The sequence below is a fragment of the Musa acuminata genome, chromosome BXJ2-8, assembly GCF_036884655.1.
Source record: "Musa acuminata AAA Group cultivar baxijiao chromosome BXJ2-8, Cavendish_Baxijiao_AAA, whole genome shotgun sequence".
Lineage (NCBI taxonomy): Eukaryota > Viridiplantae > Streptophyta > Magnoliopsida > Zingiberales > Musaceae > Musa > Musa acuminata.
In genome coordinates, this window is record NC_088345.1 from 44,982,344 (window position 1) to 44,995,661 (window position 13,318).

The 13,318-nt window shown below is 39.7% G+C and overlaps 3 protein-coding genes across 7 annotated transcripts; all 3 read left to right on the top strand.

Moving 5' to 3' along the window:
- Positions 1–323: 323 nt before the first annotated feature.
- LOC103995507 (uncharacterized) lies at positions 324–1,634 on the top strand. Its single transcript, XM_009416100.3, has 2 exons — positions 324–503; positions 924–1,634. The coding sequence occupies exons 1-2, from the start codon at positions 462–464 to the stop codon at positions 1,530–1,532; spliced, it is 651 nt and encodes a 216-aa protein (XP_009414375.3). The 5' UTR covers positions 324–461; the 3' UTR covers positions 1,533–1,634.
- Positions 1,635–1,854: 220 nt separating this feature from the next.
- On the top strand, positions 1,855–4,882 carry LOC135619631 (photosynthetic NDH subunit of lumenal location 1, chloroplastic-like). The gene is made up of 8 exons (XM_065121819.1): positions 1,855–2,012; positions 2,104–2,200; positions 2,605–2,688; positions 2,865–2,938; positions 3,078–3,200; positions 3,372–3,443; positions 3,818–3,914; positions 4,611–4,882. Exons 1-8 carry the CDS (start codon positions 1,971–1,973, stop codon positions 4,712–4,714), a joined length of 693 nt encoding a protein of 230 aa, XP_064977891.1. The 5' UTR covers positions 1,855–1,970; the 3' UTR covers positions 4,715–4,882.
- A 2,591-nt stretch (positions 4,883–7,473) lies between these two features.
- On the top strand, positions 7,474–11,398 carry LOC135619632 (uncharacterized). Of its 5 annotated transcripts, none has more exons than XR_010489427.1 (13): positions 7,474–7,628; positions 7,769–7,881; positions 8,104–8,199; positions 8,620–8,704; positions 8,847–8,968; positions 9,133–9,157; positions 9,248–9,331; positions 9,420–9,449; positions 9,560–9,665; positions 9,752–9,816; positions 10,677–10,711; positions 10,834–10,916; positions 11,127–11,398. XR_010489427.1 is itself a non-coding variant. In XM_065121823.1 (12 exons), the coding sequence occupies exons 2-10, from the start codon at positions 7,792–7,794 to the stop codon at positions 9,813–9,815; spliced, it is 702 nt and encodes a 233-aa protein (XP_064977895.1). In that variant the 5' UTR covers positions 7,474–7,628; positions 7,769–7,791; the 3' UTR covers position 9,816; positions 10,677–10,711; positions 11,127–11,398. The 5 variants fall into 5 exon arrangements, 2 of the variants coding, with proteins under 2 accessions (XP_064977895.1, XP_064977893.1); XR_010489426.1 differs by having other exon boundaries at positions 10,882–10,916; XR_010489425.1 differs by having other exon boundaries at positions 10,677–10,916.
- Positions 11,399–13,318: the final 1,920 nt, after the last annotated feature.

Here is a 13,318-nt window from a genome sequence, read left to right on the forward strand (position 1 = left end):
CATGAACTACTGGCTCAAAAATGGTTAGTCTCAAATTGATAATAGTTGAGGGACCATCTAATCCTATCCTATAAATCGGCTCAATTAGAAATTTAGATCGTCTTTTAATATAGGGATCAATGAAGTTGAGGGATCCTATCATGTCTTCTTTTGCAGTGAATCAAGAGCGAAAACTATCTTGCTAAAAGCACTCCAAAACTCTTGTAAAGAAATACCTCATCAACGTGATGTTGGCCGTACTTACAGCCTTCACAGGCGGAAGTTTCTTTGTTTGATTATTTTTCCCCTATATGAACAGCATACATAATATGGCAAGTTTCCTTGAGAAGACCGCAGCTAAAAAAAGATAATTCCTTCCATCTTTTCCTTCCCCTGTAACGTTTCTGCCATTATATGCACAATCACGCAACAAGACACCGACATGGTCGTCTCGCACAAACACAGACAGATCGGAGATTGCTATGGACGACGGAGGCTTGGCTTCTCTTTGGGGCTACGATGAGGTCCGACACTGTTCATCTTTCTCTTCCGGTTGTGGTGGCTTCTTTGTTTCCGTATTTTTAATCTCTTCTGACATAGGAATATCTATGGGACTTCCTTGTAAGGTGTTAATAAATTGCAAGCTTAGTCTTCGTGGAGCTCTCCCCCTTCGAACTGTTTTCTCCATGGTGTGGTTCATACGAAAATATACCTATCAATCTCCTCCTCCTATAATTTCTCCTTCGACCTCGATTCTAACACCCGAACCGTGGCTTCCAAAGTCATGCTTATAAAGAGGTCTTGCTCGCTGATTACAAGTCATGTGCAGGAAAGCCTACATGCTAAAGAGATCAGCGAATTCGTATGCTTGTCTGCAGTGACTCGTAAAATGTCTCAAGACAACATTCATCTTGTCTCACGTATACCGAATCTTTTGCCAACAGAGCAACGAGGAGCTGAAGCATAAGCTCATCTGTGCCGCCGCCGAACGAGAGGAACTACGGATCAGTACCCGCAACGACCTGCACAAGGCCAACGAAACCATCGGGCGCTTGATGGACCTCCTCGAGGAGAGAACCCATGAAAGAGACGAGGCAAGAAGGAAGCTGCAGCTGCTGCTAAACCTGATGATACAACCCACCACGGTCCAGATCCCTATTCTTCCTCTGCATCTGCCACTGGATATTCCACGGATGGGTCAATCAGGAGGCTCATCTCCCGCCGACACCGTCGATTCTCCACAGCTCTCAAGCATCGACATGGGTGATCCCTGCGATGGCATGGGCATCTCACGACAGCTTAAGCATTCAGCGTACGAGGCCATGTCTTCTGCTACGGTTGACAGGCTTGCCATGAAGAGACCTCTCCCGGAGAGAGGAAGGTTTCAGCAAGCTGTCCTCGGAGCAGGTCCATTGCTTCTGAATCTTATATTTCCGGGGCCATTCCCACAATCTCAGGTTGCTTCGGCATCGGTCACAGCTCATGATTCTCCAGGGCCATTGGAATACAATCCAGAAGGCCTGATTCCTTGTCCTCTCAGCTGTACAAGATAATGAAAACACCGATGGAGGTCGACTCGTGTAGCTCGAACACAACTATGATCTTGCCCTGTTCAAGCGAATACAACCAGTAAGATTGCAGAGGTTTGAGGATTAGCAACCGCTGTGTTTGGTTAACATGTCATCATTAGTCAGCATCGCCAACGAAGTAGAAATTAAATATATTTTTCGGTAATTAAGAAATTAAGAAATTCATTAAGAAAATTGGTTAAATAATCTTAACTCATTTCATTTATAATACAAAATTCCTAATTAATTGTTTTTTAAAATATAAATTTAATTATAGTTTGGGATAAGGCCAGAGGGTGACGTGGCACCGCTGCAGTCACCCGCCACGTTGCCTTGGAAGCCCATCTCTCGTGAGCAATCCGACGGAGGACTCTTCTGCTTCCGCGCCCTTCTCTTCGAGCCTTTGCTCGCGTCGCTACCGCAATGGCAGCATCATATGGCTGGCTCACTTCTCTGCCCAACCAAGTGCGCCACCGCCATCTCGTAGCTTCCCCTTCTCTGACCTGACAGCTTTGAGGCCTGCTAACTCGTGCGTTCTCTTTGCTGCTTCCCGTAGTTGGCTGTCGCAAGCTCTGTCGTCAACCATCGATCCGCTGCAGCTGCTTCGTTCGTCGTCAGGGCGAGCTCGACGGATGCATCACTTACGGAGAAGGGTATGTGAGAGGGTTTAGTGTTTAGGTGGTAAGGACTGTCGAAGAGAGTTCTATGAATCGGAGGATGCCTATTTCTCTGTTTGCTGCTGTGCTAATTTAATTCCATGGAATAATGGACTCTATGTTGCTTCACTGAATGAAGTATGCTTTCCTAGCTTTACATTCTCTGTTTACTGTAGTACGTGTAATCTTTTGCTCCTCTCTCCAAAGGATTGGAAGACGATGATGAACATATGTTGCAATGTGATCAGATTGTGTCAAACCATGTCAATGATTAGGAATGCATCATAAGTTGCTTTTGTTGTACTTCATCGATTTCTGTTAGATCCAACAATTCCGGAGAATTATTCAACCATCATTATATTTCTGCATCTCAAACATCGTTCTCTTGATTTCTCCATCAGATTGTTTAAGGAGAAGGCAGGTTTTAGTTGGACTCAGTTCCTTGACCGCTGCTTTGTCCTGGGCAAATTTTGCAACTGCTGAAGGTATCATCATTTGGTTCTTTCAATCTCACTTGTGTTTTCCTGTTTCTCGATACTGCTGTTCCTGCCAAAAGGTGAGCATTGTGTTCCTGTACACTATTCCTACTGAAAGAATAATCTAATACAACAGGCAGAATCTCTCCCTGTCGATTCTGATTTCTCATTACTGACATGTGCAGATGTACCGGAGAATTTTCGAGCTTTCGTGGATTTTACAGATGGATATGCATACTATTATCCTTCCGATTGGAGAGTATGTCACCATGTCGATCTGCAATGTTCAAACATTTAAGTTATCGGAACAAAGAATAATGTATATGATCTCTGAGTTTCACATGGTAGAAGAATACCATCTGATCATCCATTAATTATTTGCCTTCATGTGATAACAGGATTTTGATTACATGGGCCATGATTCAGCATTTAAAGATCGATTTGCAGCTTTGCAACATGTCAGAGTCAGTTTCATTCCTACCGAAAAGAAAGATATTCATGATTTGGGATCCATGGAGGAGGTAATGTTAGTCGGAAAGCTGCATTCAATCCAATTGCAGTCTGCATTTTTCATATGATCATGCAGAAGTAGACTGTGATCGGTAAAAGTATAATCAGCAAAATTATCCTTTCTCAATAGCTTATACGCATTCCAACTTATGTTTTTCGCTAATGTTTCATACGCTTAGCAGGTCATTTTCAACTTGGTAAAAAATATTTATGCTGCACCAAATCAGATTCCGAGCATATATGAGATGCAGGAGGTGTGTAGTTTCTCTGTTTAACCTTGGTTTACAGTGTATGCCTTTTGTATTGATGTCAACACTTGGTTGTCTTCCTGTTTTTCTTGTTTCTTTGCATCTTCAAGTGAATCACAATCGGAAAAACAAATAGAAGCATCTTCTTGGTAAACAACACAAATTGTTGCTTCTTTATGTAGCGGTCTGAGAATACTACTTAATGTGCAACATATGCAAGTGCTTATCTAAAGATCTTCATGTGGCAAAATTCAATAATGTGTTTCTAGGTCAGAATCAATGCGGTGAACTGATTCCTAAGATAGTGAATAAGTACTGACTGATGTATGTAATCCTTTGCTTCTCCATATACTGACAGTTCTTTGTATGATTCTGTGCAGCGAACTGTCGATGGAAAGAACTATTGGACATTCGAATACGAACTTGAATCCCCAGGCTTTTCCCGTACTGCCTTTGCGACAATAGCAATTGGCAATGGTACCATTCCTACCGTTACATTTCATGTATGCCATGGTTTTAGATCTTCCAAATGTATCCTAAGACTTGCCGTTTCATTCTCATTAAACCATACATCTTATGTTCATTGTTGCATGGATAAGGATCCTAATACTGTGAATTTGGAAAGATCATCACATAGCTGCAGTTTATCGTAAAATCAACCACATTTGAGAAACAGGAATTAGTGCTTCACACTGATTGTGACATATTGATTTGCTTGAAAATGGAATTTAGTGCTGCTGCAAATGCTGAAGTGTGATTGAGGCATTACATTCTGCAAAATAAAAACACAACAAATTTACTGAAACAGCAAAATGAGAAAGAAGCTTTTCTTAACTTGTAATTTCAATCTTACGAAGGCACGATGATTGAGAGATCATGTCGTCGGAAGTTGATATATGCATTGCTGGAACAAAGTAACCCTTCAGTTTCTTTCTGGAGACTAAGACAGTCAAATGATCTAGAACTCGGAAACTTTGTTTCAGATATCAAAGTGATGCTGTGATTTGGATCAATCCGAAATACTTTATAACTTTTCACTAAATGTTTCCTAAAATAACTCATAAACAAAAATAACGATAATATGGACCTTGTTTCATCATTGAGCTATGCACAAGGTAATATCTCTAGTTGTATTTCTGCAAAGCATAACTACTGTTCTTGATTTCTTGGAAGGGCGGTACTACACATTAGTTGTTGGTGCAAATGAGAGGCGGTGGACTAGACTTCGGAACAAGCTCAAGGTGGTAGCAGACTCTTTCAAGATTCTTGACATATGAAACTAGAAGTGCTTGCCTGCCGAACCATGAGTCCAATGGTTGTTCAAATTGCTACAAATTTCTTTCATCTTGTGATTATTTTTCACTGTTCAGAGCAACATATTATGGACTTTTTATCCAATTTCTTTCCTATTTGAAATTAGAGTGTCAGTTTCTTTAGCAGTCTCACTCTCATGGTCTCAGCTTTCCAATTAACACATAGTTATGCCCTTTCAAGAAACAAAATGAATCAATATCTTCATTTTTTTCTGTTGTCATTTGAGGAAGTACAAATGAATCTTGACGTATCAGCCCTGTTGATTTTTCTCATCAATCAAGTGAAGTTAGAAATGAAATGCTGCGAGTGTGACGACAATGTTGTTTCAGAAAACAAGACGTAAATTCTTGTTTCTGCAGCCACAAATACTCTTCTATGATTTCATTTTGTTTGAGAGTGAGTCTCTCAAACTCACTCAATTTGCCCCACTGGGTTATGTTGCCATAGCATAGTCTCATTCAGAAAAGCATTGGAAGCAGTAGTTTTTAGCTCAATGAGATCTTTCTTGTCAGATCATAAACCAATACCATAGAGAAGTTAATGTAGATATATCTCTCATATGAAAAATTCAGTTGATTAACATAGGAGTTATTAGGGGATTGGTACAAATTAGTTGACCTACAAAGTTGAGATTTTACTTACATGATTGATCATAACACCAGACAAAAATATGATCACACTATTGGCCAATCTTTTCCAGGGAGAGCTAGAAAGGATTATGTGCATTCCAAGTGAAATTTAAGCATGCTAAATGCAAAGTAGTCCATGTAGAATAATCCATTCATATCTTAAAATTCAATACCATCATATATTGTATTCCTAACAATATATCTATTTAATTTTACAAGAAAATAATCATCTGATATGCAGTAGATAATTTATTCAATTGGAGAAAAATCAAAGAACAACTCTGCAAGCGATTAAGAACATTGCGGCACAGAGAATTCTTACTGCATCATTCATACATGCTAAGCAATTCACCAAAACTAAATGAGTTAATAATAATAATAATAATAATAATAATAATAATAATAATACATTGAACTTTTTTTTACTATCGACATATCAAACTCTCTAATATGATTGTCTCCGGCTCGAATTCTTGATCTGACTCGGTAGGATGATTAGAAAAAGAGGAGTTTGGATTGGAAAGCATCTCATCTTATTTCTTCAAAAGAAATAATTTCGCACAATAGGTGGATATATTTTTTATATGGCTACATTTTGGATCTCATAAACACAGTAGTATTAAGGTTAATTTTAAAGGACAGTGGTTCATGTTGGTGAACAAATGTGCCGTGGCTTGTGAGTCAGCACGGCCTGATCCACAGGTCGATGTCGGGAGTTCTCTATCGGTTGAGCTGGACGCCGAGGTAGGTCGGGCCTTCATGACGGGGTGTTGGTCAGCGTTTCTCGGTTCGGGCATCGTCTGCATCGAGCTGCGTCTCTCCATTCCTGGGCTAGGTGACAACTCGCCCTCGTTCACTGGATGGAGATTTCTGAGTCGAGGTGCACGTGGCTCGGGGGTGGCTGCTTGCCTGCAAAAAGACCTTCGTCGAGTGATTCTCGACTTTGGCCCCTCTAACAAGTGAGTCAGTTGTGGGTTGAAATTGTTTTTTCTGCCTCCCCCCTATCGGATGCTGGCCAGAGGCTTTTATACTATTGTACGAGGGTCGATTGCATGCAGGTTCGGTGTGGACGCTGATCCTTGAGGGATGGGACGACACTTCTGATTGGTCGACGTCTCGGGACGTGCGGAGCGACGTTAGATGACACCGCCCTGAGCTCTCGGGATGGGACATGTTGAATAGCATTTCGGTACGGATTCTGACTTGGCGTGTGGTATCGACTGTGACGTATTTTGGGCTCAAATATGCCTTATCAATTCCAAAATCCAACCTATCCATTTCAGATAATGACTATGCCAACAAATAGAACAGAAACTTTCCTGGATTTAGATTAACTGAAACTATTAGACATCCACATCGGAAACCACTGCTGATCGACCTTCTCTTTCAAGACTGTACAATTTGATTTCCACTACCACAACTCAGGTTTGACATGACAAATTTAGGTTTGATTAAGGCTTTACTGTCAACCAATTCTACTCTATGTGGCACATGTGGGGCCTTGTCGGATCCAAGTGGGTGCCACATAGGATAGTATCAGACCAAGTTAAGATAATTTATACTCAAATTATTCATCTATATATGTATATATATAATTTTCTATTTATTTCTTTCCAAAATAAATAACTCCTCTCAGGTGGGATTCTCCTCCTCTATTTATGTGATATCGTTGATACATGTATCTAACGAAAATTACTTTTATGAAATAAGAAATGGAATCAGGTGGGATTCTCCTCATCTGTTTTTATCTTTGCTATTGTCAAAATGAGACTTCTCCTCACATAATTAATTATTTTTATTGTATTTTTTAATATTCGTGCTCACATGTAATTGTTGCGGTCGGGAAACGCGCTTTGAATCGACCAAATTCTCTCTTAGCAAGGAAGCGAACTCGATGACTTGGCCGACGTCGCGAAACGCGCTTTGGTGGAGCAAATCCTTTCCCCTCGCAAGAAGACGAAGCTAAAACAGTTGGCTGAAGATCGGGAAACGCGATTTGGTGGAGCAAATTCTTTCCCCTGGAAATAAGAACTCAAAGACGAGGTCCGGAAACGCGCTTTGCAACAAAAGACGAAGAAAGCCTAAAGAGTTCGGGAAACGCGCTTTGGTTGAGCAAACCCACCTTCCCTTTGGAAGAAGACGAAACGCAAAGACTTGGGTCTGCCCAATCTCTCTCTCTCGAGTTCAGAGTCGTTCATTTGAAGTATTTGAAGCTTTCAACACGGGATCGAGGCATCTTCCGCGTCCGGTATCACCCTCAACGTTCCCTTCGCCACCCTTTTCCTTGTCCTCTTCCCTTCTTCTTTCTCTCTCTCTAAGCCGGCGATCTCTCCATCTCTCTTCTCCTCGGATCCCGAGAACTTAATTGCCTTGGGCTAAACTCTGTAGGCGAAGGCAAAGAAGAAGGAAAGATGCCTAATTGGGAGCTCAAGAACTGCTGCGACCACGACCAGGTCGCCTTCATCGTCACCATCGGCGTCTTCACCTTCGTCATCCTCGCCGTGAGTTCGTTCTTCGCGAGCATGTTTTCCTTTTGCTTCTCCCTGGTCCTTCGAAAAGCAATTCCTTTTCTCCCCGTTAAAAGTAGGAATCGAGTAAAGTTTTTAGCTTCGGTGGTATATTCCGTGGTTTGACGAGCATTCGTCTTGAGTCTGGGCTTGGCCGGACCATGCTGGTTTGCTGCCCTCTGATCTCTTGCTGTCTCTGCTTTTGGTGTCTTGTAGCTGTGGAGGACGGTGCTGCTCACACCTTTCAAGCTCATCACGGTGTTCCTACACGAGACGAGTCATGCCCTCGCCTGCAAGTTAACATGCGGTGATGTAAGCAATTCTGATACGGAGATGAAACAAATGTTTCTAAGCATAACATACGGCTTGTAAATGCATATGAAGTTTTATTCTTATTAAGTTAGATCTATGTTAACTTTTGGCTATTCTTGACTAAAAATTGTAACATTTAACTTGGGAGTGTTTCAATGGATGATTAATCATGGTTGTTCAGCTTCAAGACCTGCTACCAAAATCAAAACACAATTTCTATTGTTTTTTTCGGTATTCTTCGACTGGTATTCTTCGACTGTTTAATACTATATCGAACACCAGTTTTAATGCATAAGATTAGGTTGTTGTTATTCATGATTGATGATTGATTAAGAAGCTACTAAGGTTGTATTATGGTTTAACAAAAATCTGATGTCTACTGGAGGAGTGAAGTATTCACAATTAATATGTTTCCCGCAGGTTGAGGGCATACAAGTGCATGCAAACGAGGGTGGAGTCACACAAACTCGTGGTGGCATCTATTGGATCATTTTGCCAGCTGGATGTAATGAGATTTTTCTTCCTTTGAACTGATCAGTTGCAACCCGATCATTTGAACCAATGATTTAAATCTAATAACTCAGACATGCTTCAATATCATAGTTGGTTCTTATGGCCTTGTTGATTGTTGTCTTCTCTCATCGCAGATCTTGGCTCATCATTTTGGGGAATGGTCTTCATTCTTGCATCTACGAATCTTATTACGACAAGAATTGCAGCTGGTTGCTTTCTACTTGCATTGGTTGTCGTGCTATTTGTTGCCAAAAATGTAAGCAATTTATATTACTTAACGAAGAATTTTCAAAATTTTCTCGACTTGTATCATCTAGTTGTTTTATTATAAGATTTAGATCAAAACGTACATTACAATTTTTGAAGCCAACAATTTTCTTGTATGCTTATATTCCTATTCTGTGTTTGTGGATCATGCAGTGGTTGCTTCGAGGACTCTGTATAGGTGTGCGCTAATAATCTGCTTGTTTGCAAGTAATCACAAGTTGAATGGTAGATCTGAATAAAATTTGCTTAAAGCTCTTTTCTTCTGTAGGTTTCATTATATTTATTGCCATTATTTGGCTTCTGCAAGAAACTACAAAAGTCCATATTCTTCGATATGTCATTCTGTTTATCGGTATGAAAACATCTACCTCAATATATCTGTTTCATATCTGCTAAGAGCTACATAGAAAATGATTGCCCATGATTCTGTGTAAATGCAGGTGTCATGAACAGCTTATTTTCAGTCTATGGTAAGATTGATTTTGGACATCATTGTATTACGAGAAGGCAAAGTAACCAACACACATAAATATAATCATTGTGTTGCAATATCTACTATCTGAGGTATTCTCTGCTACAGATATCTATGATGATTTAATATCTCGAAGAGTTCACTCAAGTGATGCCGAGAAATTTGCTGAAATCTGTCCTTGCCCTTGCAATGGTGTTGCATGGGGGGTTATTTGGTGAGATTTGATATCCATTTTCTTTTCCAGTCGTGCATATTTTCTTGGTTCACTAAATCGATGATTATTCTTGGGTTTGCTTCCAGGGGATTAATATCATTTACATTTCTTTGCGGATCCATTTACCTTGGTCTGGTTATTCTGTCTTGAGGTATATCTTATCATTTAATTGCATTTTTCTCTCCTTTCATCATTTGGTTTAATTAGATTCTCTAAATATATTAGTGTTGACTCATGAATAACTTTTGCAATTATGCTTAGACTACTAACCAGTACTTTGCAAAAGAAAACCTTGCATCCAGGTGAAAAATGAAAGGTGCATGTTCTATAAGATACTTGTTGGTGTTTCACACATAACTGATCTATCCGTGAACTTCAAAATTCTTAGGCACAGAAATTAAATATGTACTCTCTTGCTTAGCCTGCAGAAGAACTTATTTTCTATCTTGGTTTGCTCTGCAATAGAATAATATAGGCATAAGAAAGAGGTGAAATGTCTTTCTTCAGAGTTTCATGTGCTATCTGCTGGGTGATCCAGCACGGACACTTTTCGTATTTAGTATTTGTCTGTATGTGCGGGGAGCTGGTCAGAGCTGACATGTAAGTTGAATCATACTGCATCAATCTATGAATTCAACATTGTCTCAGCAACATCCCTCTCCAGTAGTACAATGAAGTTTCCACATTTTTACCAGTATTTGGCCACAGCAATATCCCTCTTTCTGTATGGTATTCTTAACGAAATAAAGACTATTCTACTCTGGGATACTGCTACTAGTCTTAATCACCTGGTTTTGAAGCATCATGATCTGCAATTTCTTGGTTTTCTTCATGAATCCATTTTAACATAATTAATCACCAGTAAGATAGACACTAGTAGTGAACGAAGATTGCTTTTATTATTTTCTTCTTTTTTCTGTTGAAACTGTTGAACAGACAATTGATTTGTCTTGATCACTACTTATAACAGTTGGTTTTGTATGCTGATTTTTCGTTTTCCAAATCGTGCAGGTTTTGTGGATTTGTGTAGATTCTGATTTGCTCAGGTTGGATTGAACACACTGTTCTTACCAGATTGAAGATTGCTTTTATTTTTCATTTTTTCTTTTAGTTCCTTTTTCAGTTGAAGCTGTCGATCTGACAATTGATTTTTCTTGATCAACTACAGATAAAAGTTGGTTTTGTATGCTGATCTTTAGTATTCCTATTTGTGCAGATTTCCTGGATTCATGTAGATTCTGATTTGCTTAGGTTGGATCAAACACATTGTTCTTATCAGATTGAAGATTGCTTGCTTTTATGTTTCACTTTTTTTATCAGATTGAAGATTGCTTTTATGTTTCAATTTTTCTTCTAGTTCTTTCTTCAGTTGAAGCTGTTGAACCGTCAATTCATTTGTCTTGATCAACTACCGATAAAAGTTGGTTTTGTATGCTGATCTTTTATTTCCAACTTGTGCAGGTTTCATCAATTCATGTCGATTGAACACATTGTTCTTATCAGATTGCCATCAAATTGGAAACAGCCTTAGATTCTTGTGGCATCATCTTTTCTGGAGCTTCGAGTCCCAGCTGCTCTGATGCTTGTCCATGTTGTTGCATTGAGAAACTTGCTGATGAGTTTCTTGACAACATAGATGTTTCATTTGTGCAACACAGCAACTCATTGTTTCAACCTCTGTACCAACATTTAACTAATCTTTCATTTGTTATATTTTTTTGGGCACTTCTTCATGTCAGTTTCGTGTTGAATTTGACAGATTGGTGACAAATAGATATGCAAAAGATCATCTCACATTGTCCGGAAAATGTGGGGGGTGAGAATATGCTTTCAGAAAGACCATAAACATATGTCATCTGACTTTCTCAATTTTAACAATATAATCATTCAGAAAATCAAATTATAGTTTCACCTATCATTAAGCCTTATTAATGCAAGAGTGCATGCCACATGTGTTAGAACTTTCCATCATGTATATGTGCATTTTATATAGCATCATCACACAGTCTGGTTGATTCTTACCACAGTAACATATAAAAGAAAGAATTCTGATCACATGTTTCTGAGTTGAGCTCTATAAAAGATAGGGAGAGAAAAAAGGGATAAAGGAAGCAGAAGGCTGCCTGCTATTCCTCCAAATCTTAAATCTAATCTTGCAAATGGTCACTTCTTAATGGAGAAAGCATCAAAATAAAGCAATAAAGTTGAAGAAGCTGCTTGCTGTAAAGTTTCTGGTAATGCAAATTTTGCAAGGGAGTAAAAAGAATCAAATCCTCTCTAGTAGGCATTGGGTGTTGGTTGGGTTATCATGAGTATTAGAAACAGGACATCTATGATCCAAAAGTATGAAACACATGTAGATGTTTAAGTCAAGCCATATATCTTCATTTTACTCAACAATATACAAGGAAAAGAATGAGACAAGTAGAGAGGCAAGTGTTGAGAATTATTAGTAGGTCTAGTGCTGCTGTGTCCTTTGACATTTTAATCCCATCACTCTATCTCAAGTGTTGCAGCATTTTGTGCCATTGTGAAGGAATCATTGTGCCTTTTGAGTCAGTCAGTCTCCTGCATGACTTGTTAATGCACAGTCTCAAGCAGATATGATGGACAAGTGAGTGAGTTCACTAATAGCTGTAATCATTGAGGTTCTTTTAAGATCCACTTTGTTGTTCTTTCTCTCATCAAATTGACATGCCTTTCAGACCTTTTTTGCTCAGTTGAGCTAAAGTTTTCAGACAGCTTAGCAGTTGTGTGGCAGTAAATATGAAGCAGGCAGACTCTCAACAGGATTTCACTGTGTCTGACCTTTTTTCTTAAAACTGGAGTGAGCTTTATACTATTGAAATTTCATCCTCAGATCTGACAGACAAAAAAGTATCAATGAGCATGCCATGGCAACTTGTCTGTATCATTCAGTGAAAGAAATTATCTCTGTCAATGGTCATTTCACGGCCAGAGATCAGCAACTGCAAGACTATGCCCAGAGATCTTTTTCCCTGCAACATGAGCTTATGTTATTGTATCACCCTTCCTTGGATCTTTTTGTTGGCCTTTTATGAGCTTTACTGAGCTTGGGCTGCAGCTCATTCATGTTGTTTTGATCTGTCACAGTCCTGCACTTGCAATTGAATGCCCCTGCTGGCTGCTGAGGCTCTCAAAGTTGCATGGCATTTTGGATCCATCCTTGTTGCTTTCACCCCTCAGGATGGTGTTTGACCCTTCGACATGAACTTACCAGGGCAGGAAACAACCGAGTGTGGAGAAAAGGCTATCGTTGGTTAGCTAGTGGTTGTGAGAGAGACCATTCCTGCTTTCTCAGTTAGGCCACCAACCCAAATGATCAGATGTTTGAGTTGATTTGCGGTGTGACATGCAACAAAGACCTTCATTCGAATCTGATGACTCTTCACACACACTATAGGAAATTTGGTCTGTAAGTTTAGCCGCTTGCCAAGTTAGGAGATTCATGTCCTCGAATCATTGCGAACTCACTGTCTCAGACATGGGGGCTTGCGATGAACTGGTAAAAGGAGTACTGAGACTTCCATCAATTCCGCCACGCAGTCTTACCGCCGCAATCGAAACATCGTTTTGCAACTCGAAATCTTGGTCGCTCGGGTTACAAAAGCGAGCTCGGTGTAAGACCAAAT

What these genes read in the sequence shown, in the direction of transcription:
- LOC103995507 (XM_009416100.3), top strand. Translation starts at nt 462, where the DNA reads ATGGACGACGGAGGCTTGGCTTCTCTTTGGGGCTACGATGAG. An exon ending in CTCTTTGGGGCTACGATGAG is followed by an intron (nt 504 to 923) that starts GTCCGACACTGT and finishes TTTTGCCAACAG; the next exon opens with AGCAACGAGGAGCTGAAGCA.
- LOC135619632 (XM_065121823.1), top strand. Translation starts at nt 7,792, where the DNA reads ATGCCTAATTGGGAGCTCAAGAACTGCTGCGACCACGACCAGGTCGCC. An exon ending in GCTTCGAGGACTCTGTATAG is followed by an intron (nt 9,158 to 9,247) that starts GTGTGCGCTAAT and finishes TTTCTTCTGTAG; the next exon opens with GTTTCATTATATTTATTGCC. An exon ending in GTTGCATGGGGGGTTATTTG is followed by an intron (nt 9,666 to 9,751) that starts GTGAGATTTGAT and finishes GTTTGCTTCCAG; the next exon opens with GGGATTAATATCATTTACAT.
- LOC135619631 (XM_065121819.1), top strand. Translation starts at nt 1,971, where the DNA reads ATGGCAGCATCATATGGCTGGCTCACTTCTCTGCCCAACCAA. An exon ending in ATTTGGGATCCATGGAGGAG is followed by an intron (nt 3,201 to 3,371) that starts GTAATGTTAGTC and finishes TACGCTTAGCAG; the next exon opens with GTCATTTTCAACTTGGTAAA. An exon ending in GACAATAGCAATTGGCAATG is followed by an intron (nt 3,915 to 4,610) that starts GTACCATTCCTA and finishes ATTTCTTGGAAG; the next exon opens with GGCGGTACTACACATTAGTT.